Source organism: Oratosquilla oratoria, chromosome 17 (assembly GCF_046742065.1).
Source record: "Oratosquilla oratoria isolate Oo_2021 chromosome 17, ASM4674206v1, whole genome shotgun sequence".
NCBI classification, from domain to species: Eukaryota; Metazoa; Arthropoda; class Malacostraca; order Stomatopoda; family Squillidae; genus Oratosquilla; species Oratosquilla oratoria.
In genome coordinates, this window is record NC_134793.1 from 31,574,530 (window position 1) to 31,599,467 (window position 24,938).

The window sequence follows — 24,938 nt, forward strand, 5'->3', positions numbered from 1 at the left end:
ATTAAGGGGGAAAGGGCCTTTGGTACATAATAAAAAGTAATCCTTATCTCAGTTTGTGTTTATTGTACGTTTGTGATCAGTCTCATATATTTTTTCTCTGCTGACCAAAATATAATCCATTTTCTCTTGACCTCATAAACCTGATAATATTCTTCATGAATTGGCTCTTATACTCAACCAGACAAATTTATTCACCTGATGTAGTTTATACAATTTAAGTTGTCAGGTATCAAACCTTTTAATTCAGTTCCTCCAAGCACCTCATCCCTTTGCTACTAAAGTAGATAAAGCTAAATACTTCTCCACATTGATTATCAGTGACCCTGTTGTTTATTTCACACACTGAAATTTACCATCCAGAATGAAGTAAAACTTTTCACCAAACTAATATATTTGAACAAATGAAATGCATTCAACAACTGTCTGCTTATTTCAGAATCTTCATTCATGTTGTTCCACAGCCAGTGGGTTGTCAAAAAAAATGATGCATTCACAGAATGAATGCAAAATAATGACAAAGATTTCTGAACTCAACATCCTTCAAGATATGAATTACTAAACTTCTCCAGAGAAAAGAAAAAAATTTCAGTTCTAGAAAGGTGCATTCACACTAGTTCATTCATATCTAGATCACGTTTATGGCAAACATAAAAATACAAATTTCTTTCTACAACACATTACCAATAATTAGTCACTTGCAATCTGTTTCAAGTCCATCCACAGTTGGCTAAGTTAATGTGTTTATCAGGGACATCAAAAACAAGACTTCGTGTTCTGGGACGGGGATCTCTGGTGTGACGGTGCAGCAGCTTGAAGACTCCAGTGCCGATGTTCATTGGCTTGCCCATGATGATGCAATCACTTACACCACTAATGGGGTTATTCTGCCCATGGTAGGCAGCATCAAAAAGATGATCAGCTGTTTTCTCAAACTGGAAAGAATTAATAGGATTAGTTTCAGTAAAACTTCTGGAAAATTGTTCAAATTATTACATTATAGGGTACCTTTTTTATAAAAAGGAAGAGACCTTTGGCATATAGACTGCATTACAAAATTCAGTTAAAAATTGTGGAGTGAAAAAAAAAAACAAAAAAACAAAAAAAAAACATACATTCATATATATACCAAAGGCTTTTTCCCCCTTACAAGGGAGGTAGCCATAAAACAAAGGCATAAAATCCATTCTCACCCATTCCATCCCCACATACTCCACTCCCATCCACCCTCCTCTTATCTTGGCACCTCCTGGATGACGGGTTATCCCTGCATCTTGTCCACTGCCTAGGGTCAGAAGCAGTGTTGCAAGATATAGCACATCCACAGCAAGGCCACTTCATTAAATCTGTGACCCCTCAAGCAGAAATGGAGAAGACAAGGAGAAATCCCTTTGGGCTGTGTAAATTTATTTCTCACACATACTCCCCCACCCCCATCCCCCACCCACCCTCATACATCACAGCATCTTATCTTCTGTCCTCTCCTGGCCTTCCTCAACAGACATTCCCCTCTTTACCAATACCCCTTTTACTTCATCTATCCATCTCATCCTTGATTGCCCCTTCATGTTCACTCCTTCTACACCTCTTTTACTACTCTTTCTTCACTCATTCTTTCCATGTGTCCAAACCATTCCAATACTCTTTCATCAACCCTATCTCCCAACTCCCTTTCCACTCCCATTCTCCTCCTCACCTCCTCGTTTCTCACTCTATCCAGCCTAGTAACCCCTATCATATTTCTCAGGCACCTCAAACACATTCAAACTCCTCCTTTCTTATGTTCCATGTTTCTGCCCCATACAGTGCTGTTGGCATAATCACTCCTTCATACCTCTTAGCATCCATTCCCAAATGTCTATTTCTCATTACACTTTTTAATCCTCCAAGGCATTTACTTGCTTCTCTTAGTCTACATTCTACCTCCACCTCTACCCCTCCCTTTCCTGCCACATTCACACCAAAGTATCTAAAACTATACACTTCCTCCTGTCTCCCTTAATACTCGCTTCCAGTCTGCTGCCATATTCTCCCCTTGTACATCTCATCACCTTTTACCCACATTTATCTTCTACTTCCTTCTTTCGCACATCTTCCCAAACTCTGACACTAACTTCCTTAATCCCTCCTCTGATCCTGTTACAAGTGCAGTATCATCAAACAATAACTGGCTTATCTCCCATTTTCTTTAACCATCTCCAATCCCTGACCCATTACCCTTGTGTTTACCTCTCACACCACCACATCCATGTATAAATTGAACAGCCAAGGCAACATAACACATCACTGGCAAAGTCCCACCTTTACCTCAAACCACTCACTCTCTCCATTTTGATTCTAACACAGGCTCTACTACTGTTGTAAAAACTCTTGACTACTCTTAACAGTTTTCTTCCTATCCCAAATATCTGCAATACCTCTCACAGTGCCTTCATGTATACTCTGTCATAAGCCTTTTCCAAATCTATAAAGGCCCCAAAAAATCCTTACCTTTTCCTAAAGCTTTCTCACATATCTGTCTTACCACAAAAATCTGATCCATGCAACCCCTACCTGTCCTAAACCCACACTGTTCTTCACCAATCCCTCTGTTCCTCTCCTTATGGTTTCAAACAAAACACTCCCATAAGCCTTCCCAACTACACTCAACAAACTGATCCCTCTGAAACTACTACACTCACACTTGTCCCCCTTTCCCTTGTAAAGTGGAACTATACAGGCACTCCTCCAGTCGTCCGGCACTCTACACTTTTTTAAACAAACATTAAATAACCTCACCAGCCAGTCCACCAACATTATACCTCCCTTTTTTTAGACCTTCTGCATGACACCCATCTAACCCAGGTGCCTTACCTGCTCTCATCATCTTAACAACTGCCTTCACCTCATCTTTCTTTATTTCTCCACCATTTTCTTCACTCATCACTGTCATTTTCTTAGCACTTCCCACTGCAACTACCTTTCCCCCTATCCTCCTTTACATTTAGCAACTCCCTAAAATACTCTACCCATCTTCCTCTCACTGTCATTTCTTCCATTATCACTTCATCTGCACCTTTTACCTTTTCTTCTCTACTTGATTCGCCCCTTCTTCCTCTCTTAATTTCTTTCCAAATCATCATTTTTATTACTTTCAAAATTTTCTGTCATACCCCTATTTCACATTTGCTCTCCCCTTTACCTCCTTTATTTTATGCTTTACTTCTCTATTATTTTCATGATTCTCTCATCCTATTTTGTAAGCAATCTGTGAATGCTTGCTTCTTTTCTTATACAACCTTCTTTGCTTCTTCATCCCACCACTCACTACCCTTCCTTCTATTTCCTCCTGTCCTCCTTGTTCCACACACCATCTTTGCACACCTTGTTACTTCCTCCTTGAAGCATCCCTATTCCTCCTCCACTCCTAGTACTACTCTATCCTTCACTCCCTCCCAATCCTCTCTCAGCTTCTTCTTGTACTCCTCCTTTTCCTCTTTTTCCACCTATCCTCCACTCTCAACTTACATTCCACCACAGCCACAGTATGATAAAGTATCATCATTTCTCTATGAATAGAGATTTCTTTTATCACAGACAAAATTATGTGATGCTCTGGTCCATAGGGGTACCCCATACAGACCTTAAAGTATCAGGAGCATACTACTGAGCAGCTTTTTAACCCCCACAATAACATGCAGCCAATAGCCCAGATGGGTGTATCAGATTCACAGAGTAAAAAAAAATTAATGAACAAACTTCATTGGGTACGATACTGCCATTGCAACAACATATACATGCCAGTGTGACTCCTATTGAGTTGATTTCTAGAAGAGATTGTCTACAAGAAGGCCCAAGAACCAGTGTTGGCTACCTTAATATTGTAGGTTTCTGGTCAAAAAACTCAAAAATAACAACTGGTTTATGACAAAGATGAATCCCTTCTGCAATGAGGATGAGGTCATGTGGACTGTAGTGGGAGAATGAAAATGCATAGGTAAATACAACCAACTGGCTAGAGAGAGAACATTATCAAACTTACTGATGCCAGCATGAGGACAGATTCTTTCATCTTTGAGAGTCCATGTCTTGTAATGCCTAAAACTTGCCCTCTGCAGGTCATGAGGTCAGCCAACAGCATAATATGGCGATGGTCCACACTTAAACCGTGGGTTTCCATAGTTACTGTGATCTCTCTGATGATGGTTGCTCTGTAAATTAGAATGTTCCTTATTAATAGATATCTATCAAACTATACCACATGCCAATTCAGTAATTTCTTAATTCACACTATCAACTCAAAGTAATTTGATGCACTGATGGGATTTCCAATTGGATACTCAAGTAATGCAAAGATCAATTGGTGGACAAAATCCATGAAGTGACTATGTATACACTATAAGGAAGAGTGCCCAATATTTGATTTTTTTTCTCCTCCAAGGTAAGGGAAGTAACCAAGTCAAGGGCATATACCCACTCTCAACTATTCCACTTCCATCCACCATCCTTTGTTTCCCTCTCCTCTTAGCTCCTCATGGATGATGGGTCATCCCTGTCTCCTACCCAATGCCCAGGTTAGTGCAATGTAGCAAGACATAGTCCATCTCCTGAACTACCCATCCTTTCCCTCCTCATATCAGTCACTCCTGAATAAAGTTATCAGATTTCATATATGGAAAATATGAAATCAGATAACTTTTTACTCAGGAGTGACTGATATGCATGAGAGTTGATACAACTGACAGTTGAGGAAAAGTGGAGGAGGGAAAGGGTGGGAGGTAGAGGTGTGCAGAGAGTTATCAAATTGAATGGGAAGGAAAATGAGAAGGTATACAAGGAGAAACTGAAAGAGTCATGAGAAATGGTGAAGCAGAGAGGTGAGGTAGGAACACAAGAAGAATGAGTGTTTTAAGGAGGAAGTGAGTAAATGTGCAAAGATGGCATGTAGGGAGGAGAATGCAAGGGAATAAAAGAAAGGGTAATGAATGGCGGGATGAGGGGGTGAAGGCAATAGAAAAGAGGATGCAAGCATATGTGGATTGGCTACAAGGTAAGACTTGGGAGGCAAATGAGAGGTACAAAAAGAAGAGAGGAAGCAAAGCTTACGGTGAAGGAGGCAAAGAGAAGAGCAGGTGTAAAATGGGGTATGAGTATGACAAAATTTTGAATTGAATACAAGTATGTTTGGCAAGGAAGTGACACATGTTAATGGATGGGAAGGTAATAAAGTGAAAATGGGTAGAGTATTTCAGAGTTGTTGAATGTGGAGTATTTCAGAGTTGTTGTATGTTGTATTTGTGCAGTCTGTAATTGTCTTTAGGGTTTTATTTTGTATAAGGTATTGAGGTGTGTCTTAGTGTGATTAAGGGCCCATGCAGGGCTCACATAATTCATCATTGAGTGTTTGCATTACTTGCATACTGTAGTGGTAGTTTCTTTGTTTTGTCTCAATGTTGTTCCTACAATTGATTTGAGTGCATTAATTTTACATGTGCATTTTGTCTTTATGTTTATGATGTGTTCTTCAAATTACATGGATGCATTGTATGTTACACCAAGAATTTTGGGTGTATAAGTGTGTGATGAGAGTGTTGTTGATAAAGAAGCATGGTATGTTTTTATGTTCTGTTCTCCAATTAGCAAGAAGTGTGTATGTGAATTTGGTTGGGGCTATTTTGAGTCTATTTGCAGTGAACCACATGTTGAGTGTGTTGAGGTATGGTTTCAGTATTTCTGCGGCTTTGTGTTACAGTGTGTGCATGTAACTGTTATGTCATCAGTATAGTAAGAGCAAATCAAATGGGTCTTCTTTTCATCTTACTGACACCACCTGGGTAATGAAGGGATTGTAGTCCCTCTCAATTAACTTCTGTACCAGGTGTCATTTCTGCTTTTATTTTGACTACTGCTATACTATTTCACTCATTATTCATCTCTGAGTCACTCCTTGTTAATACATACAAACACACATATATCAAGGGCTTTTTCCCCTTTACAAAGGAGGTAACAAGTCAAAGGTATAAATCCACTCCCACCCATTTCATCCCCACATACTCCACTCCCATTCACTACCCCTCCCTCCCTTTTTTCTTGGTTCCTCCTGGATGACGGGTCATCCCTGAATCTCACCCAAAGCCCTGGGTCAGAAGCAATGCAGTATGACACAACACATCCACAACAAGGCTGCTTCATTTAATTGGTGACCCCCCACTCCCATGCAGAAAAAGATAAGACTGGGAAAAATCCCTTTGGGATGCATCAAAATATTATTCACACATACTCCCTCAGCCGCATCACCCACCCACTCCCTTCCATGCATCACAGCATCATCAATACACAACCATTCTCCATTCACTCCTATCTTTTGTCTTCTCCCTTCCTTCCTCAACAGACATTCCCCTCTTTCCTGATGTCCCTTTTACCCCATCCATCCATTTCATCCTTGGTTGACCCCTCATCTTCACTCCATTCACCTCTGCCTTCCACACCTCTTTTACTTTCTTCACTCATTCTTTCCATGTGTCCAAACCATCCCAATACTCTTTCATCAACCCTATCTCCTGATTCCCTTTCCATCCCTGCTCTCCTCCTCACTTCCTTGTTTCTCACTCCATCCAGCCTAGTAACCCCTATCATACTTCTCTGACATTTCATCTCAAACACATTTAAACTTTTCCTCTCTTATGTTCCATGTTTCTGCCCCATACAGTGCTGAAGGCACAGTCACCCCCTCATACAATGTCCTCTTAGCATCCTTTGCCTAATGTCTATTTCTCACTACACTTTTTATTACTCCAAGACATTTACTTGCTTCTCTCAATCTACATTCTACCTCCACCTCCACTCCTCCCTTTCCCGCCACATTCACCCCCATGTATCAAAAGCTATCCACTTCCTGTCTCTCTCCCCTTGTTAATGAAGTGGAAAAATAACCCACAACTTCTAACATTTGGGAAGAAAATTTGAAAAGTTAATTAGAATGATGCATAATTTCTACTGTAGTGTAGGACAAATAAATAAATAAATAATTTCAAAAATCCATGGAAATCATGAAACTCACCTTGCTGCCTCAATACCAAGTGTGCTAAAGACTTCATATGTATTGTTGGAGGTACACTTTGTCCCTTTGACACCATAGGTTGCAATAACTTCCCTAAGATTGTCACCTTCCACCAGTAGCTCATAATGTGGAGTGCCACCTCCATCATTCATGTTAATTACAGCTCGGTTCACGGATGGAAGACCCTTGATGATGACATTGGTGATGTGCTGTTTGAGGTGTTGCAGCTGGTAGTACATGGATGATGCCTTGGTCTTGGATGGACGAACAGTAATGATGGTGTCTGATTCAACACATACATCTGTGTCTTTCACCTACAATGAGAAGTGTAGGAATGGTGAAGAAAACAATCTAGCATGCCTTAACCTTACAAACTAAGGTATACCAAGTTACAGACCCACATTCCATTCATATATATATATATGTGTTTGTGTGATTGACAAAACCTGGAGTCCTGTAACCATGATGGTATGAATAAAATATACCAGATTCAGAAACAGGTAATTTATTCCTGATGTTTTGAACCCTGTCTGGGTTTCATCTTCAGGGGTTATAATATAAAAGGTTCTATCCTGACTTATAATGGCAACATGTGGTGCACTAGGAGTGAACACATAGGATCCCTGCCACAAGTTAAGGCATCCCACATTACTCCCATCCCAGAAATCCTCAGGGACAAAATATCACAAACTCTATGACACAAAACCAACTAGTTCCTCGTTTGTTGGGATCAAATGTCCTACCTACTCTCTCCCTTACTCATCTATAGATCCAATTTAGTGTGACACATCTGTTTATGTTCTCCTTGTCACTGACTCAAACTTCTAAAACCAGCCAGCTACCTTTATTGCTCTCCCGTCAACCCCATAAGGCTTCATCACACAACTCCAACAACAGCAGTGGCATTCCTTGGGGAGACGGGACTGCTCGGACAGACAGTCTAGGGAACGACAACAACAACAACTCCAACAACACATGCTGGCAGGTGATCTCAATTCAAGTCAAACAGCAGATCAAAGACGACACAAAATATCTGAAACTCCCCAACCTAAACATAGTTAACTCCAGCAACAGCTTCACTAAATAACCTTGGGTGTGAATGTGGCAGGAAAGGGAGGAGTGGGGATGGAGGTAGAATGTAGATTGAGAGAAGCAAGTAAATGCCTTGGTGAGGAAGTATGTATGAGAAAAATTTTTGACGCAGCCTGAAGGGATTTCTCCCTGTCTTCTCCTTTTCTGCATGAGGGGACGGAGAGGGGGGGTCGCCGAATTTATGAAGCAGCCTTGCTGTGGATGTGCTGTGTCTTGCAACACTGCTTCTGACCCAGGGCAGTGGACAGGATGCAGGGATGACCCGTCATCCAGGAGGTGCCAAGATAAGAGGGATGGAGGAGGGTGGAGGGGAGTGGAATATATAGGAAATGGAATGGAGGGGGAGTGGTTTCTATGCCTTTTTCTTTTTGGCTAGCCTCCATGTAAGGGGAAAAAGCCTTTGGTATATGTATGTATGTATGTCAATCTCTTCCAATTTCAGAATGAGAACTGAACACTAATGTTCTTTAATATGTACATGATCTGACAATAATAACCCAGCTCAGTAAATATATAATAACAGTAAAAAACGCCCAAGCCTATTTGAATAATATAGAAAAATGGCTCAACATAACAGAATAGAAGCCTCACTCTAGAAATATATAGTGATTTTGTTTAAATCAGACACCCAATATTAACAACAATAATAATAATAAACAATAACAAATAATAATAAAAAATATATATAGTACATAACACCTTCCCTTCAAACCAATGATTGTCACCATTCCGTACCCTAACACAAGTTGAGAGAAAATAATAACTGCAGTAATATCAATACCTTGAGTTTTGAGGTATATATGGAATACTTGATAGAGTTTGCATCAACCTCTAATTTTAGAAGTCGTATTCTCTCCATGGCCAGTTTCAGAAGGAGGAAGCAGTCGTCTTGTAGAAAAACTTCCTTCACATACTCACAAACTTCTCCAAGCATTGTCTTTTCTATTCTTCCCTTCACCTGCCTTGCCTTTTCTGGATCTGTATCATGTTCAAGCTTGGCAGTGATGATTGGTGTTGAGATACAGCGAGAAGCATTGATAATTTCCAAAATTCTGAAGTGAGAGAAAACGAACAAAGGATTAATGCCCTAGCTTCAATTTCATTGCTTTTTTTTTTTCCCTTTGTGATAAGAAGAGTTGATAGAGAAATTTTTGTCTATCCAGATAATCTGGCACTGATTGTGGAAACAATGACTGCAGAAGTTTAATACAGTTTGGAATCAGGAATTGTCCATGATGGCCATCAAAATTAAAAAAGAAAGTGATGCTGCTGAGTAGGTATCATCAAGTGGGCAAGAAATTGAGATGAGATGTGAAAGAGAGAAAGAAAGAGAGAGAGAGAGAGAGAGTGAGAGAGAGACTCTTGGTACAAAAAATGACACATTAACTCACTGACTGCAACTTGGAATTTACTGATATCACCTGATATACAACCTTCCCCTTCCTCTCTTAATTTTCTTCTGAAACATCTTTTTATTACTTTCAAATTTTGTCATACTTCTCCCCATTTTACATTTACCCTCCTTTTTACCTCCTTTACATGTTTTGCTTCTCTTCTTTTTTTTTTTTTTTGTACCTCTCATATTTTTCCTGCTACTTTGCAACCAGTCCATGAATGCTCGCTTCTTCTCTTCTACAACTTTCTTTATTTCATCATCCCACCACTCACTACCCTTCCTTCTACTCCCTCCCATCCTCCTTGTTCCCTACACTATCTTTGCACACTTTTTACTCCCTCCTTGAAACACCCCCACTCCTCTTCCACTCCTACCTCTACTCTATCCTTCACCACCTCCCATACTTCTTGTACTCCAGCTCCTTTTCTTCCTCATTTAAACAGTTTAATCTATGCACCTCCCTACCTTTTGTCCTTTCCCTCTATCCAAAGAGCCTCTCTTTCCTCTACACTCTTCTCACTACCAGGCCCATAGGCACTTACAGTGACCCACATCTCCCTTCCCAGTTTCACCTTCATCCACATTAACCTCGAAGAAACCTTCCAATCCACCACACACTTACCTATGCCTCCTCCTCTCCTCACTCCTGACACCTTCCCCACTACACTCCCAAACTTAAACTCACCCTTCCCTTTCAACTTAGTTTCACTCAATGCCAACACATCCATCTTCCTTCTCACAAACATACTACCTATCTCTTCTCTTTTATTCTCAATTGTTCTGCACCCATGCATATTAAACAACCTAAACCTTAAGGTTCTGTTTGGAAAACTCCTCCAAGGCCCTCTTATGCCTTTACTTGCAGGAATTTACCCCTTAGGTTTCAGAGAGCAGGATGCCTAGTCCCATCTGTTTTAGTCGCCTTTTATGACCCAAATAGGAAAACTTGGTGGCAGTATTCTTTCCTCTCCTACCACAGGGGTAGTCAAAAATAGAAATATATATTCAGAGAAGTGGAACAGGACAGTATGAAGAGTGAAGGAACAGAATAATGGAAGGTCAATAGCTGTACACTAAAGTAGCATAATTTCTCTACAAGTAGATATTTCCTCTAAAATAAAATAAAATTATGTGTGGCTCTGGTCTGTAGGGGCACCACATGTATTTACCTAGTTGTATTTTGCGGGAGAAGAGCTATGCTCGTAGGGACCCGCAGTTGTATCTTTCCTCATCCAGTTCTTTCTTAAAGTCGTGTATAGTTTTAGCACTCACTGTTTTCTCTTTTAATTTATTCCATGTATCTATCACTCTATGTGGAAAGCTATTCTTTTTCAGATCTCTTCTGTTACTGTCCTTCTTAAGTTTCTTCTTGTGTCCCCTTGTATTTCTATTGTCCCATTTAAGTAGATCATCCCTGTCAAGGATTTCCATCCCTTTCATAATTCTATATATGGATATCGAATCGCCTCTTTCTCTTCTTTGCTCCAGAGTTAATATTTTTAGTTTTTCTAATCTTTGTTCATATGTCAGCATATGTAGACCATAAAGTATGAGCTGCATGCTACTGAGCAGAATTTTACCACACAATAAAATCCAGTCAATACCCCATACAGGGGTAATTGTAAATATTCAAAATCATGAATATCAAACAATATCAAAGGATTACCATACACACAGTACAATACCTGGGTACTCCAAGTGTGATGTTCATGGCAGCGACACCAGCAAAGTGAAAAGTCTTCAAGGTCATTTGAGTGCCAGGTTCTCCAATACTCTGGGCACACAAGGCACCTACTGCAGTGCCAGGCTCCATGATGGCCGCCTGGTACCTGTCCAGACATGAATTGAGGAAGTGGACAAGTTGGCTGAAGGTGAGACGTTCTAGATGTTTCATCACTGGTGGAGTCTTGTCTGATTTAATAGTGGGGACCAGCCTTGAGTGCAGCTTGAAATGGATGAATACGCTCATTAGTATAAAGATAAGCCCATTAAACTGTTGGAATATTACATAAGTTCTGTTTTATGTAGTTGAAGATGATGAGAAACTTATATTCATGGGGTCACTCTCTCTTAAACCCTTCAACTTAGAAGGACGATTAATAAAATTTTAATCTGGCTTACATTTGAAGCTATTATTCATATATGTCATACATACATACACCAAAGGCTCCTTCCCCCTACATGGGGAGTAGCCAAAAAGAAAAAGGCATAGAAACCACTCCCACCCATTCCATTTCCTATATATTCCACTCCCCTTCACTCTCCTCCCTCCCTCTTATCTTGGCACCTCCTGTCATCCCTGCATCCTGTCCACTGCCCTGGGTCAGAAGCAGTGTCGCAAGACACAGCACATCCACTGCAAGGCCACATACATATGCAATAAAAAAATTCTCCCCTTATAAGGGAGGTAGCCAGTTTAGGCATCTACCCATCCCCTACCCAATCTGCACCCATTTGTTCCTTTCTGATGGCATAGGTAGGCTTTCAGCAGTATAGTTTTGACATACATACACACACACCACTGGCTCTGTGACTGGTTACTCCCCACCATGCAGGGGGTACAAAAGGAATCTTCTGGAAATCATCCTCACTATTTCCTGATACTAACTCCCATGGTAGTATGTAGTCTTAATTTCACCAAGTCTTTTATTCAGGCGAGCCATCCAACAAGTGAGTGAAGCTTTAACAAATGAATTAACTACCTTCGCCCCTGAGACATAAACCACTGGCTGTGTGAGTATTTATCACAAGACAAGGATGCTACCAACTGTACCAATCGGGGTATACAAAAGGAATTTTCTGTAATATTAGGAATGATTAAGAAAGTGTGGATAAAATTTTTGTGATAAGGCAGATTTCCGAGAAGTTTGGCAAAAGGTAAAGATGTTTTTTTGGGTCTTCAAAGATTTGGAGAAGGCTTATGAGAGGGTCAACAGGAAAGCACTGTGGGAGGTATTGCAGATATATGGGATTGTCAGAAAGTTATTAAAAACAGTTAAGAGTTATTACAAGAGTAAAGCTTGTGTTAGGATCGGGAATGGTAAGAGCAAGTGGTCTGAGGTGAAGGTAATACTACATCAGAGCTATGTCATGTTGCTATGACTGTTCAATGTGTATATGAATTGGGTGGTACAGGAGGTAAATGTGAGGGTGGTGGGTAGGGGATTGGAGAAGGTTAGAAATAGTGGAAGGAATTGGGATGTGAGCTATTTGTTGTTTTCGGATGACACTGCTTTTGTGGTAGGGTCAGAGGAGGACAGTTAGTGATGGAGTTCAGGAAGGTATATAATAGGAAGAAACTGAAAGTAAATGTGGGTAAAGGTAAGGTGATGTGATGTGCCAAGGGAGAGGATGGCAGCAAATTGAAAGTAAGTCTTAAATGACAGAGGTTGGAGGGAGTGGATTGCTTTGAATATTTAAGATCAAATGCAGTGGACAAGATGTAGGGATGTCCCATCATCCAGGAGGTGCCAAGATAAGAGGGAGGGAAAAGGGTAGAGGGGAGGGGAGTATGTTGGGGATGGAATGGATGGAATGGGTGGGAGTGGTTTATGCCTTTGTTTTTTGGCTACCCCCCCTTGTAAGGGGGAAAAAATCCTTTGATATATGTATGTATGTATTTAAGATCAAATGAAGCAGTAAATGAAGGAGTAGTAGTGGAAGTACACTGTAGAGTAAGGAAAACAATTAAATGTCTTGTGGCCCTTGTCATCCAGGAGGTGCCAAGATGGGAGGGAGGGAGGAGGGTGGAGGGGAGTGGAATATATAAGAAATGGAATGGGTGGGAGCGGTTTCTATGCCTTTTTCTTTTTGGCTACCCCCTGTGTAGGGGAAAAAGCCTTTGGTATATGTATGTATGTAAGGATTGAAAAGTGTAAAGAAAGCAGGCATTTGAGAATGGTTGAAAAGAGATTATACAAACGGGTGATTGTGCCTACAACAATGTATGGGTCAGGGACTTCTAATTTTAGATATAAAAAAGAGAAGTTTAAATGTGTTTGAGATGAAGTGTCCTCCATTTTCTCCCACAAACAACCCCCCCAAATACTTAAATCTATCCACTTCCTTCAGCCTCTCTCCTAAGAATTGCTTCCAACTCACTGTCATCCTTTCTCCTTATACATCTCATCAATTTACTTTTACCCATATTTACCTTCAATTTTCTCTTATCACATACCTTCCTGAACTCTATCACTAACTCCTTTAATCCCTCTTCTGACCCTGCCACAAGTGCAGTGTCATCAGCAAACAACAACTGGCTCACCTCCCACTTCTCTCCACTGTCTCTAACCATCTCCAATCCCCTGCTCATTGCTCTTGCATTTACCTCCACCACCATTTACCTCCTTCTCATCTTGTCTCCTTACGGATAATGGGTCATCCCTGCATCTTGCCCACTGCTCTGGGTCAGAAGCATTGCAGCAATACAGCACAATCAAAGCAAGGCTGCTTCACTTAATCGACAACCCCCCTTTCTCCATCCCATCATGAAAAAAAATTGAAGATGGGGAGAAATCCCTTCAGGCTGTATAAAAATATCATTCACACATAATCACTACCTAACCTCCCCCTACCTCCATCCCTTCCTTGCATCACAGTATCATCTATACACAGCCATTCTCCACTTACCCTTATCTCCTGCCTTCTCCCTTCCTTTCTCAATGCCCCTTTTACTCCATCCATCCATTTCATCCTCAGTTGTCCCCTCCTGTTCTCTCCATCTACCTCTGCCTTCCACATTTCTTTTACTAATCTTTCTTCACTCATTCTTTCCATGTGTCCAAACCATCCCAATACTCTTTCATCAACTCTATCACCCCCATCCCAATACTCTTTCATCAACTCTATCACCCATCTCCTTTTCCACACCTGCTCTCTTCATCATTTACTCATTTCTCACTCTATCCAACCTTGTAACTCCTACCATACTTCTCACACATTTCATTTTAGACATATTTAAACTCATCCTCTCTTAAATTCCATGTCTGTGCCCAATACGGTGCTATCTGTACAATCATCCCTTCATACAATCTCCTCTTTGCATCCATTCCTAAATGCCTATTTTTATTACATTTTTTAATCCCCCAAGGTACTTAATTGGTTCTCTCTGTCTACAATTTACCTCCACCTCCACTCCTCCCTTTCTTGCCAAATATGACCCTAACTACCTAAGGGTATCCACTTCCTCCATGGAAAAATAAAAGGCAGACATGATAAGAAAGACCTTAGCTATCAAAGTTGGTAACCCTCTCATCATAAAGGGGTTTTTCTTGGCAGTATGAAACTATCTGGGAACACATAGGATATAACAAAGTTATTCCAGTGTCAAGCGTTACACATGAAAAAGCACTCAATTATCATATATGTACTACAAGCTAAACTATATCATTCACATAAAGCATCACTCAAAGTCCAGAATAAACAATTCCAAAAATTACAACAAACACTAACCCTGTCAACTCTCTTGGCATATTTTTCCAAAAATTTTGTTATTTCATCTTTGAACTCTTTGGAAAGTTCCTTAAATGCATCTTCTGCTAAATAGTTAGTTGCTAGTGGGACGATATCACTACCAGCTAATGGTTCCTCATTCTTGAACTGGTTTTTTGCCCGAATGTGGTCCAACACTCTTTCCAGGTCCACTGGTCCAGTTGTTCCCTCTAGTTCAGTTGGGTCCAATCCATCTCCTCCATATTTGAACTGTTGATGCAAGAAATGTTTGCACAAAAAAATCTTGTATACTTTCAAACAGAACAATTTGGGTCATTCAAGCATTTTAAAGTACTCTGATTGATCATTTTTATTCCAATATGGACAAACATGGTTTAATATTAAAGCTTGTTCATTCATCTAAAAGATATAATGATTAACACAGGATAATGACAACAAAGTAATGTTGTAGCACATTGGTAAAATTATACTAATGATCCACTTTCAGAGAAGAATAGGCGAAAGTAAAAAGATCTGTATATTTCGATCACTATGATCCTCTTCACATCTGCTGCAGAGGATCACAGAGAGTGATCGAAATATATGAATCTTTTTACTTTTGCCTATTCTTCTCTGCAAGTGGGTCATTAGTACAGGATAATGAGACTGCCTGGCTTATCAGCATGGCTGACACATGAAAATATCAATAAATCAATTAATCTGTTGCTCAAAGTCTCTGGCAGGAGACCCACAATTCTGGTAACTGGCCATGACCACCAGTTTGGCCCATAAATTACTAAGAGAAGAAATTTTGTGTTTTGTCAGGACAGGGTAATAGTAAAGCAGTGTAGAATGAGGTATTTAGTGCCTTCTGTGTGGTGGTTGAATCCCAGGCAGTTGGAGTCTGTAGCCACGCCAAGTCTGTGTTAATATTACTTTAACACAGAATGATGAAGCAAATATAGTTGTGCCAGTGTGGTTGTTAGTCTTTGAAGTGATTTCTCAGTTAGGGTAATATCTGGGAAAGCCTGGTGAAGTAAAGGATTTGGGAGTCTATTGTGGAGTGCTTGTTTTGTGATCTGAGTGTGTACATGTTTTTGTATGGGCATACTGTGGGTGTTGAAGGCAAGTTATTGTAGCTATTTGAGTGTTATTTTTTTTCCATTGGGCTGTACTTGTGTGATATGATGCAGGTGGTGGAAGGGTTGAAGGGCTCTTGTGTAGAATTATGTATTTGTTCTCATACACGGCTCTATGGGAAATATTTTTATTTCTGAGTGTAAATATTCTATTGGGGCTGTTTTAGAGCATATAGTTATTATTCTTAATGGTTTATGTTGTGCTGTTTGTAGGATGTTTTTGTTTTCATGAAGAGTTGAACAATAAGGGTGAAAATAATGTACCTTGTTGTGAAAAGCTACCTTCATGTTCTTTAGCAATGTGTGGACATTTCCCAGGAGTAATTACAAAATAGCTATGATTTAGAAAGTATTAGCTAAAAGTGGAGAACACAAGGTTGAAGCATACAGCATTTTGTTTCCAATTTCCTGGGTAAGGTGTGGGTATTGTATCTACGATTACTGAGATAGTGATGGGGTCAAACAACTCACTGATCCCTGCCACACTATTAAATGAACACAACATACAGTTAATACTATATTAACCTTAAAATCTCACCTGGATAATATCTTGAGTAGAGTTTCTTACAGTCATGTCATAAGCTACGTAGAGATCCTCCAGAGACTTTACCAAGCGACGCTGCATGTAACCTGTCTCAGAAGTCTTGACAGCTGTGTCTACTAAACCTTCACGCCCTCCCATTGTATGGAAGACAAACTCTGTTGGGTTCATGCCCGAAAAAAAGGAGTTACTGACGAATCCCTTTGCAGCTGGGACCTTGGAGTGATGTTCAAAATGAGGAAGGGCTCTGTCCTCAAACCCATTAGGAACTCGTTTACCTCCTATAGCCTGCTGCCCAACACACGCAATCATTTGGGAAATGTTGATGAAAGAACCCTTGGAGCCAGAGATGGCCATGATGAGTGCTGCATTTGTCTTGTGCAGCTCCATGACACAAGCTTTACCTGCTTTGTCACGAATGTTGCTAAGCTCTTTCAGGATCAGCTGCTCAAGCGTTTCCTCAGCTGAACATCCTGGCTGGCAATGTAGGGTTCCTTCCTTCAGTTGACTGATGAAACCATCACATTTCACATACCTGTACAAGGAGAAAAAATCATATATACATCCCAAAATTGAATTATATTTAACTTCTTGAACACATTGATCCCTTGTTCTTTTGAAGTGGTTTTAAGCCAAGGTTTTATGCTTTTTCAGCTGAAGGGGGATTTAAGTTTCAGATGATAAGAATTGTATATCACCACATGGGTGGGGGTCATCAGGATTTTAAAGGTGAAGGTGGGGCATAAAGGCCAAAACAAAGGTTAAGAACCTCTGGTTTAGAGTGTGCTTCTGAGTTGACTATTTGTGCATACATACATATACCATAGGCTTTTTCCCCCTTACAAGGGAGGTAGCCAAAAAGAAAAAGGCATAATAACCATTCCCACCCATTCCATCCTGAATACACTTTGTAGGTGTAATTATTGTTGTGTGTTGATAGCAGCCCCAGTTCTTTGTGTAATTGATTGTTGGTAAAAGAGCTACAAGCTATGTGGAACCATCAGTAGCACAAGTTGCCTTTGATGGACATGTGTCCACAGTTTACGGGTTTTGAGTATACGAGGCAAGAGAAGGGCCTACGTTGGTTTCTATGTCACCGGCTAATAGGAGAAAAGGGAGGGCACATGCTGCGGCTATTGACCTCCTGGCGTGAAAAAAGATAAATAAAGGAAAGGGAAATAGTTGGAAGAAAGAAATGAGTGACTCATTGGCTGGAACCTTCAGGGCACATCTTTGAGGAGGTGGGGTTGATTGTGTAAGCAGTGAAGGAAGGACAACTGCCTTGTATGTATAATGCATACAACTCATGCAGTCCATAACCTATAAATAGCATACATACATATACCAAGGCTTTTTCCCCATTACAAGGGAGGTAGCCAAAAAGAAAAAGGCATAAAATCATTCCCACCCATTCCATCCCTAAATACACTCCACTCCCTTCCACCCTCCCTCCCATCTTAGCACCTCCTGGATGACAGGTCATCCCTGCACCTTGTCCACTGCCCTGGGTCAGAGGCAGTGTCGCAAGGCACAGCACATCCACAGCAAGGCCGCTTCATTAAATCGGCGACCCCCCTCTCTGTCCCCCCATGCATAAAAGGAGAAGACGGGGAGAAATCCCTTCATTTGAATTTGAATTCATTTGAATTTACTATAAATAGCAAGAGTGAAAAATCTTTTACCCTTCATCCAACAGCTGATGCTTCCTCTTCAGCAGTCCAGTTCCAGGCATAACATCGCCAATCCCAATGGAAAAGCCTCGGTTCATCAGAAATTGCGTGGAAATCCGGGCAACTCTCCACATGGTATCAGCAGCAAAAACCTTGCCGAAATCTTTTTGAATGACATAAAAAATGTTCTTCTTAGATCCAGATCCTAGCAGAGCTTTGTCCACGGCTCCTGCTAATAACTCTGAGTTTCTTACAATGACCCAAGCTTCATTGGTGCACAATTCCTCCCCTTTGGTGTAGTCTTTCCGTCTCGTCGTCAGGTTGCACATGACAGGGAAACTCTTGTTGGGTCTCAACACTAGGCTGAAGAGTTGTTTCCCTGTCCAGAGTTTTCTTGGCTGCAAATCATAAAAGTATGGAAGTGGATTGTTATTGATACATCTAGTGAAAAACAAGATAATAAATAAATAATTAAATCAATAAAATATTTAAATAAATAAATTCATCTTTTCTCTCTCTTTTTTTTTCTTTTTTCCCCCCCCACCCTACATTTGACTACAGATAACCCTCCATTATGCTGATCCCTGAACCTGTCTCTCCAACCCTTCTCCACTCTTTTATGATTCTACTTCTAGATCCTCTGTGGGAGGGAAAATAATTCTGCCTGTGTTTCCTGTGTGTGTAAAAGATGACTAAATAGGACAGAGTGGTGGTACTAGGCATTGTGATCTCTATATGTTCATCCTATAAAAAGTCAAGGTTGTCTGGGAGAACCTCAAACAAAGCCCTAGTAATTGGGTCATCAACTGTGCATAATTATAGCATACCTGAAAATAAAAGAGAAGAAACTGGAAGTTTGTTTGGGAGACGGAAGATGGATGTGCTTGCATTTGGTGAAACTAAGTTGAAGTGGAGGAGCAAGTTTGAGTTTGGCAATGTGATGGGGTGTTGGGAGTGATGAAAGGTCAAGAGAACAAAGGAATAGCTCTGCTAGTGAGTAATGAGATAGAAAAGCATGTGGTGGAGGAAAGTATCTTTAAGGTTAATGTGCATGTTATTTACATTATTATAGTTTTTATTTATTCATTTATTATTGATTTTTTTTTTTTGCATCTGACCTAGATATGGACCAATAGGTCTCCTGTCGGCATGCTCCGCCTTTGTAATCCTTTGTAATGAAGATGATACTGGGCTGGGAGATGTGAGTTTTTGTGTGTGCAGTTAGTGACAACGTTCAGGAGGGAATATGAGAAAATCAATGAATCTCTTGCCCCTGGTCTCTCTTGCAGAGAACCCCGCAGCCTTCAGGTAACCAGCAGCCTCCATACATATCCTTGAATCACTCAAGGAAGATTACAAAGGATTACAAAGATGGAGCATGCCGACAGGAGACCTTTTGGTGTATAACTAGGTTGGATATACATTCAATCCTTACCATTTGCTATTATGCACACACCTATGTACATGTACCAAAGGCTTTTTCCCCCTTACAAGGGAGGTGGGTGGGAGTGGTTTCTATGCCTTTTTCTTTTTGGCTCTCCCCCATGTAGGGGGGAAAAAGCCTTTGGTATATGTATGTATGTATGTACAAGGGAGGCAGCAAAGAAAGAAAGAAAGAAAGAAAGAAAGAAAGAAAGAAAGAAAGAAAGAAAAAAAAAAAAAAAAAAAAGGCATAGAAACCACTCCCACCCATTCCATCCCCAACATACTTCACTCCTACCACCCCCTTCCCTCCCTCTTATCTTGGCTTCTCCTTGATTAGAAAGTTTTGCAAATTTAATCTTTTTACACAATTTCAAGTTATCCCTTTTCTACTGAAGTGGTACCAAAGAGATGAATAAAATAGCATGGCAACATCCACAATAAAAGAAAACATGTTGCCTGCTACAGAGCTAGGTTAGGAGAAACTTGTATCTTACAGCAACAGCAGATTTGTTCATATCTTACCTTCATAATAGCTGGAGGTGGAAGATTAATTCTGTACGATGCCTCTTTCCCTGCTAAAATAGAACCAATCAGCTGACAGGCATGTTCATAGTCAAAGAACTGGTCCTTTTGTGTTAGAAGGTAAGAACCTGTCAAGAAGTCCTGTGTGGCTCCAATGATAAGGGCACCATGACGCGGTGTAACTAAGTTTGAGGTGACCTGAAATTTAAAGGTAAAGGAAGTTGGCAGACCTGACTATACCCAAGTAAACACATCTATATGAATTATATTTAAATTTCTGTGACGTAACAATTAACAACTTTTAGCCATTATGGGCTTCAAACCAAGATCACGAGAGGACACGAAAAAAAACTGAAAAAGGACAGTTATAGAAGAAACTTGAAAAGGAACAGCTTCCCACACAGAGCAATAAATACATGGGACAAATTAGACAACAAAACAGTATGTGCAAACACTATACAAGATTTTAAGATGAAACTTGATACGGAGAGATACAAAGAAAGGTCACCACGAGCATAGCTCCCTTCCTGTATATTACAACTAGGTACATACAACTAGGTAAATACGTGTCATTTAGGGTGCAGACAACACCTCTAACCACTTGACTTTCTTACATACATATACAAAGGGCTTTTTCCCCTTTACAAGGAGGAGGTTGTATGAATGAGTAACTGTGCCAACAGCACTGTATAGGGCAGAAACATGGAACATAAGAGAGGGAGAGAGGAGGAGTTTGAATGTGTTTGAGATGAGGTGCCTGAGAAGTATGATAGGGATTATGAGGCTGGATAGAGTGAGAAAAGAGGAGGTGAGAAGGAGAATAGGGTTGGAAAGGGAGTTGGGAGATAGGGCTGATGAAAGAGTATTGGGATGGTTTGGACACATGGAAAGAATACATGAAGAAAGACTTGTAAATGAGGTGTGGTAGGCAGAGGTAGGAGTGAACATGAGGGAGTGACCAAGGATGAGATGGATGGATGGGGTAAAAGGGGCATTGGGAAAGAGAGGAATGTCTGTTGAGGAAGGACGGTAGAAGACAGAAGATAGGGGTGAGTGGAGAATGGGTGTGCATGGATGATGCTGTAATGCATGAAAAGGAGTGGGTGGGGATGGGGGGTGAAGGAGTATGTGTGAAAAATAAATTGACACAGCATGAAGGGATTTCTCCCCATCTTCTCCATTTCTGCATGAGAGGATGGAGAGAGGGGGTCGCTGATTTAATAAAGTGGCCTTGCTGTGTCTTGTGACACTGCTTCTGACTCAGTGCAGTGGGCAAGAGGCAGGGATGACCTGTCATCCAGGAGGAGCCAAGATAAGATGGAGTGAGTGGGGTGGATGGGAGTTAAGTATGTGGGGATGAAATGGGTGGGAGTGGATTTTATGTCTTTGTCATGAGCAGTATGCTACTGGTGTAGTTTTATATTGTGCTTGTTGGTGTTGTTGTTGTTGTTGTCGTTCCCTAGACTGTCTGTCCGAGCAGTCCCGTCTCCCCAAGGAAGGCCACAGCCGAAACTGGGTTTTCCCACAAATCCTTTATAGAGTGTATGTTGTGTTGTTTGCGTGCATGATTGTGTATAATGCAGTCTTCCATTATGTGTTGTATGGTATGGGGTGAAGTGTTACATCCTGGGCAGCTGTTCACAACACGGTCGTCCAGCCTCTTCTGGTAGCTTAGAAGTGCTGGGTGGTGACCGCATCGCAGTCTGGCCAAGTGGACTCTGTCCTTTCGTGGGAGAGAGGATTCAGAAGGGTGGATATCAGGGGGTCTGGCATGCAGCAGTGTGTTGTCTTTCAGTGTGTTAATGGAGCGGTGAGTGATATGATTATGAATATGTTTCCGGAGGCTGGTATTTGGTGGTTGTGGAGGAAGAGAAGAGAGTATCTGTGTGTAATAAAGGTCATTGGGTGTAGTTTTAATGTTTCTTGGTGTGTGTGGGTGTTCTGCTATGTAGTGTAGCGGGTGTGATGTGTTTGTGGTGGCTGCGGCAAGTGTTTGTGTGCCTCTCATGTCGAGGTGGTCCTTGACTTTGAGGACTTTTGTTTCATGGTGTAAATGGTCTGTAGGTGATGTATTTGTGCAGCCTGTAATTGTTTTTAGGGCTTTGTTTTGTATGATTTGAAGGGTGTTGTGGTGTGTCTCACTGAGATTAGGAGCCCATGCAGGACTCGCATAATTCATCACTGAGCGTATGCATTGTTTGTATATTGTTATATTAGTTTCTTTGTTTTGTCCAAATGTTGTTCCAGTGATTGACTTAAGTGCGTTAAGTCTAGGTGTGCATTTGTTTTTTATGTTTGTGAGGTGTTGTTTGAAAGACATGGATGTATCGTATGTTACACCAAGAATTTTCGGTGTGTTTGTGTGTGGTATTAGAGTGTTGTTGATGTAGAGATGAGGTATGTATTTGTGTTCTTTTGTCCAGTTGGTGAGAAGTGTTGCTGTAGATTTGGTTGGAGCTATTTTGAGTCTGTTTGTGATGAACCATGTGTTGAGTGTGTCAAGGTAAGGCTGGATTATTTCTGCGGCTTTGTCTGTGTTACGATGTGTGCATGTGATTGTTATGTCGTCTGCGTAGGAAGAGATTTGTATTTCTGAGGTGTCTGGCGTGGGTAAGTCATGCATGTATAGATTAAATAATGTGGGGGATAGAACTGAGCCCTGTGGTACTCCGTTCTTAATGTTTCTGATGTGCGATGATTGGCCATTATATGACACATGAGCATTCCTGCCTGCCAGATAATTGGCCAGCCATCTTTTGGTGTTATTGTGCATGTCTGTGTTATATATTTTATTTGTTAGGTTGTGGCGGGGGATAGCATCAAAAGCTTTACTAATGTCCAATGTTATAAGAAGTGTTCTGTGGTGGGGCCTATCTGAATTGATGCCATCTAAAATTCTTTGTGTGAGGTTTGTCAGAAGAGTGTTTGTGGAGTGTAGTGGCCTAAAACCGTGTTGTGAGTCAGCAAGGGGAATATATGGTGTGACAAGTTTAAGTATTAGGCGTTCAATGACTTTAGAGGGGGTGCAGAGAAGTGTGATTGGGCGGTGCAATGTTGGGATTGTTGGGTCTTTGTTCGGTTTTGGAATGGTGATTATTTTACCATGCTTCCAGATGTCGGGTATAGTGTTGTGTGAATAGCTGTAGTTTGCAATGTTTGTGAGTGCGTGTATACCTTGTGGTCCAATGTGTTTTAGGTGGATGTTGCTTATGTTATCAGGGCCACAGGCAGATGAGTGCTTGAGACTATGCATTATGAGTTTTGTCTGACTGTCTATGAAGGGTGTATTGTCTGAGTCTGTGGGAAAGTCTTTCTTACGTCGAATGGTGCGTCGGTCGTCAGGGTGAGATGTAAGATGGCTCGTCTGTGCAAAATGACGTATGAGTGCGTTTGCTTGTTGTCTGTTTGAGGGTAGATTATCTGTTGTTGTGATTATTGCTCCGTGAGAGCGTGTAGTGTTAGTGTTGGATAGTGTAATGCTGTTGAGTGTTTTGTACAATTTGCTGGTGTTTGTTTTGTGATCAAGTGTATTGATAAAGTTTTGCCAATTTTGTGTTTTTTGTTCATGTATTTTATTGGCAATCACAGTGTTTAGTGTTTGTATTTGGTCTGCTATGTTTTGAGGGATAGGTGTGGGGGTATCGTGTTTAAGTGTGTCACGTTGTCTGATGAGGCCTTGGATTTCTGGTGTGAAGTTGGGGTTGTGTGATTTTCTGTTGCCTCTAGGGATGTATCTCTTGTCTGCGTTTTGTATGATTGTATTAAAAGCGTGCACAGCATTGTTTATGTTTGTGATTGGTGTACTGTTAAGTGTTTCAAAATGTTGTTCTGTCTCTTCAGTAAAGGCTTCCCAGTTAGCTCTCTTGTAATTGGTGTAAGTGTGTCTGTGGCCAGCTGGGGTGCATCTTGTTTTGGTGGTGATGATGATTGGAAGGTGGTCAGAACCAAGGGCTCCGACCACTCTCCATGATGTTGTTGGGGTTAGGCAGGGGGAGCAAAAGGTGATATCAGGAGAGGAGGGAGTGTAGGTGAAGGGTCAAGGGTCATGGGTGGGAATGATGTTATGCCTTTTTCTTTTTGGCTACCTCCCTTGTAAGGGGGAAAAAACCTTGGAATATGTATGTATGTACTTTGTTGGTGGTGCTTGTGAGATGAAGTGTGTCGGGTGAATGTTGTTTAGGGTTCTGGCAACAACTCCAACTAAAACCCCATGATATAAGTTTCACAGAGAAATCCTTTCCACACCAGACATGAACCACATTGGCACTCCTCTGCTCAGTACACCATCTGTCATTACGACAGTACCAACAAAAAAAAGGCCTGGTCACAGATTCAAACTGTCCCAGATGCAACCACCATAGAGAAAACACAAAACATCTTGTACTAGTATGCCCCACACTAACAATCCGTAGTCAAAAACATGATCTCTTCTCAAAGTGATTTATGGTCCTGACTGGAAGCAGTAGTTGGTTTCCTGGAGGTCTTCTGCAAGAGAGACCAGGAACAACAGACTAACTGAAATAAAAGTACAAGGGAAGAGTGAGTAAAAGAAAGAAGAAATGAAATGGTATATATCTGGGAGGACAGGGTAAAAGGATGTGGCTATATTGTACAGTAAGGTTGTGTAGGACTGGCCCTATGAACACAAGAAAATTAATATATGATAATTGTGAGGGTATGGGTGGTA

At 40.9% G+C, this 24,938-nt stretch overlaps 1 protein-coding gene across 1 annotated transcript in view; it reads right to left on the minus strand.

The window, feature by feature from the left end:
• Positions 1 to 618: 618 nt before the first annotated feature.
• Positions 619 to 24,938, minus strand: part of Polr3A (RNA polymerase III subunit A) — a 47,540-nt gene continuing 23,220 nt past the window's right edge. The window contains exons 11-19 of the mRNA XM_076200864.1: positions 20,252 to 20,449; positions 18,317 to 18,702; positions 16,632 to 17,169; positions 14,976 to 15,224; positions 11,210 to 11,469; positions 8,910 to 9,180; positions 7,037 to 7,350; positions 4,019 to 4,187; positions 619 to 932 (exon numbers count right to left, since the gene is read on the minus strand). Of these exons, the coding sequence (XP_076056979.1) occupies positions 708 to 932; positions 4,019 to 4,187; positions 7,037 to 7,350; positions 8,910 to 9,180; positions 11,210 to 11,469; positions 14,976 to 15,224; positions 16,632 to 17,169; positions 18,317 to 18,702; positions 20,252 to 20,449 (2,610 nt within the window). The 3' untranslated portion in view covers positions 619 to 707. The remainder of the gene's footprint in view (positions 933 to 4,018; positions 4,188 to 7,036; positions 7,351 to 8,909; positions 9,181 to 11,209; positions 11,470 to 14,975; positions 15,225 to 16,631; positions 17,170 to 18,316; positions 18,703 to 20,251; positions 20,450 to 24,938) is intronic.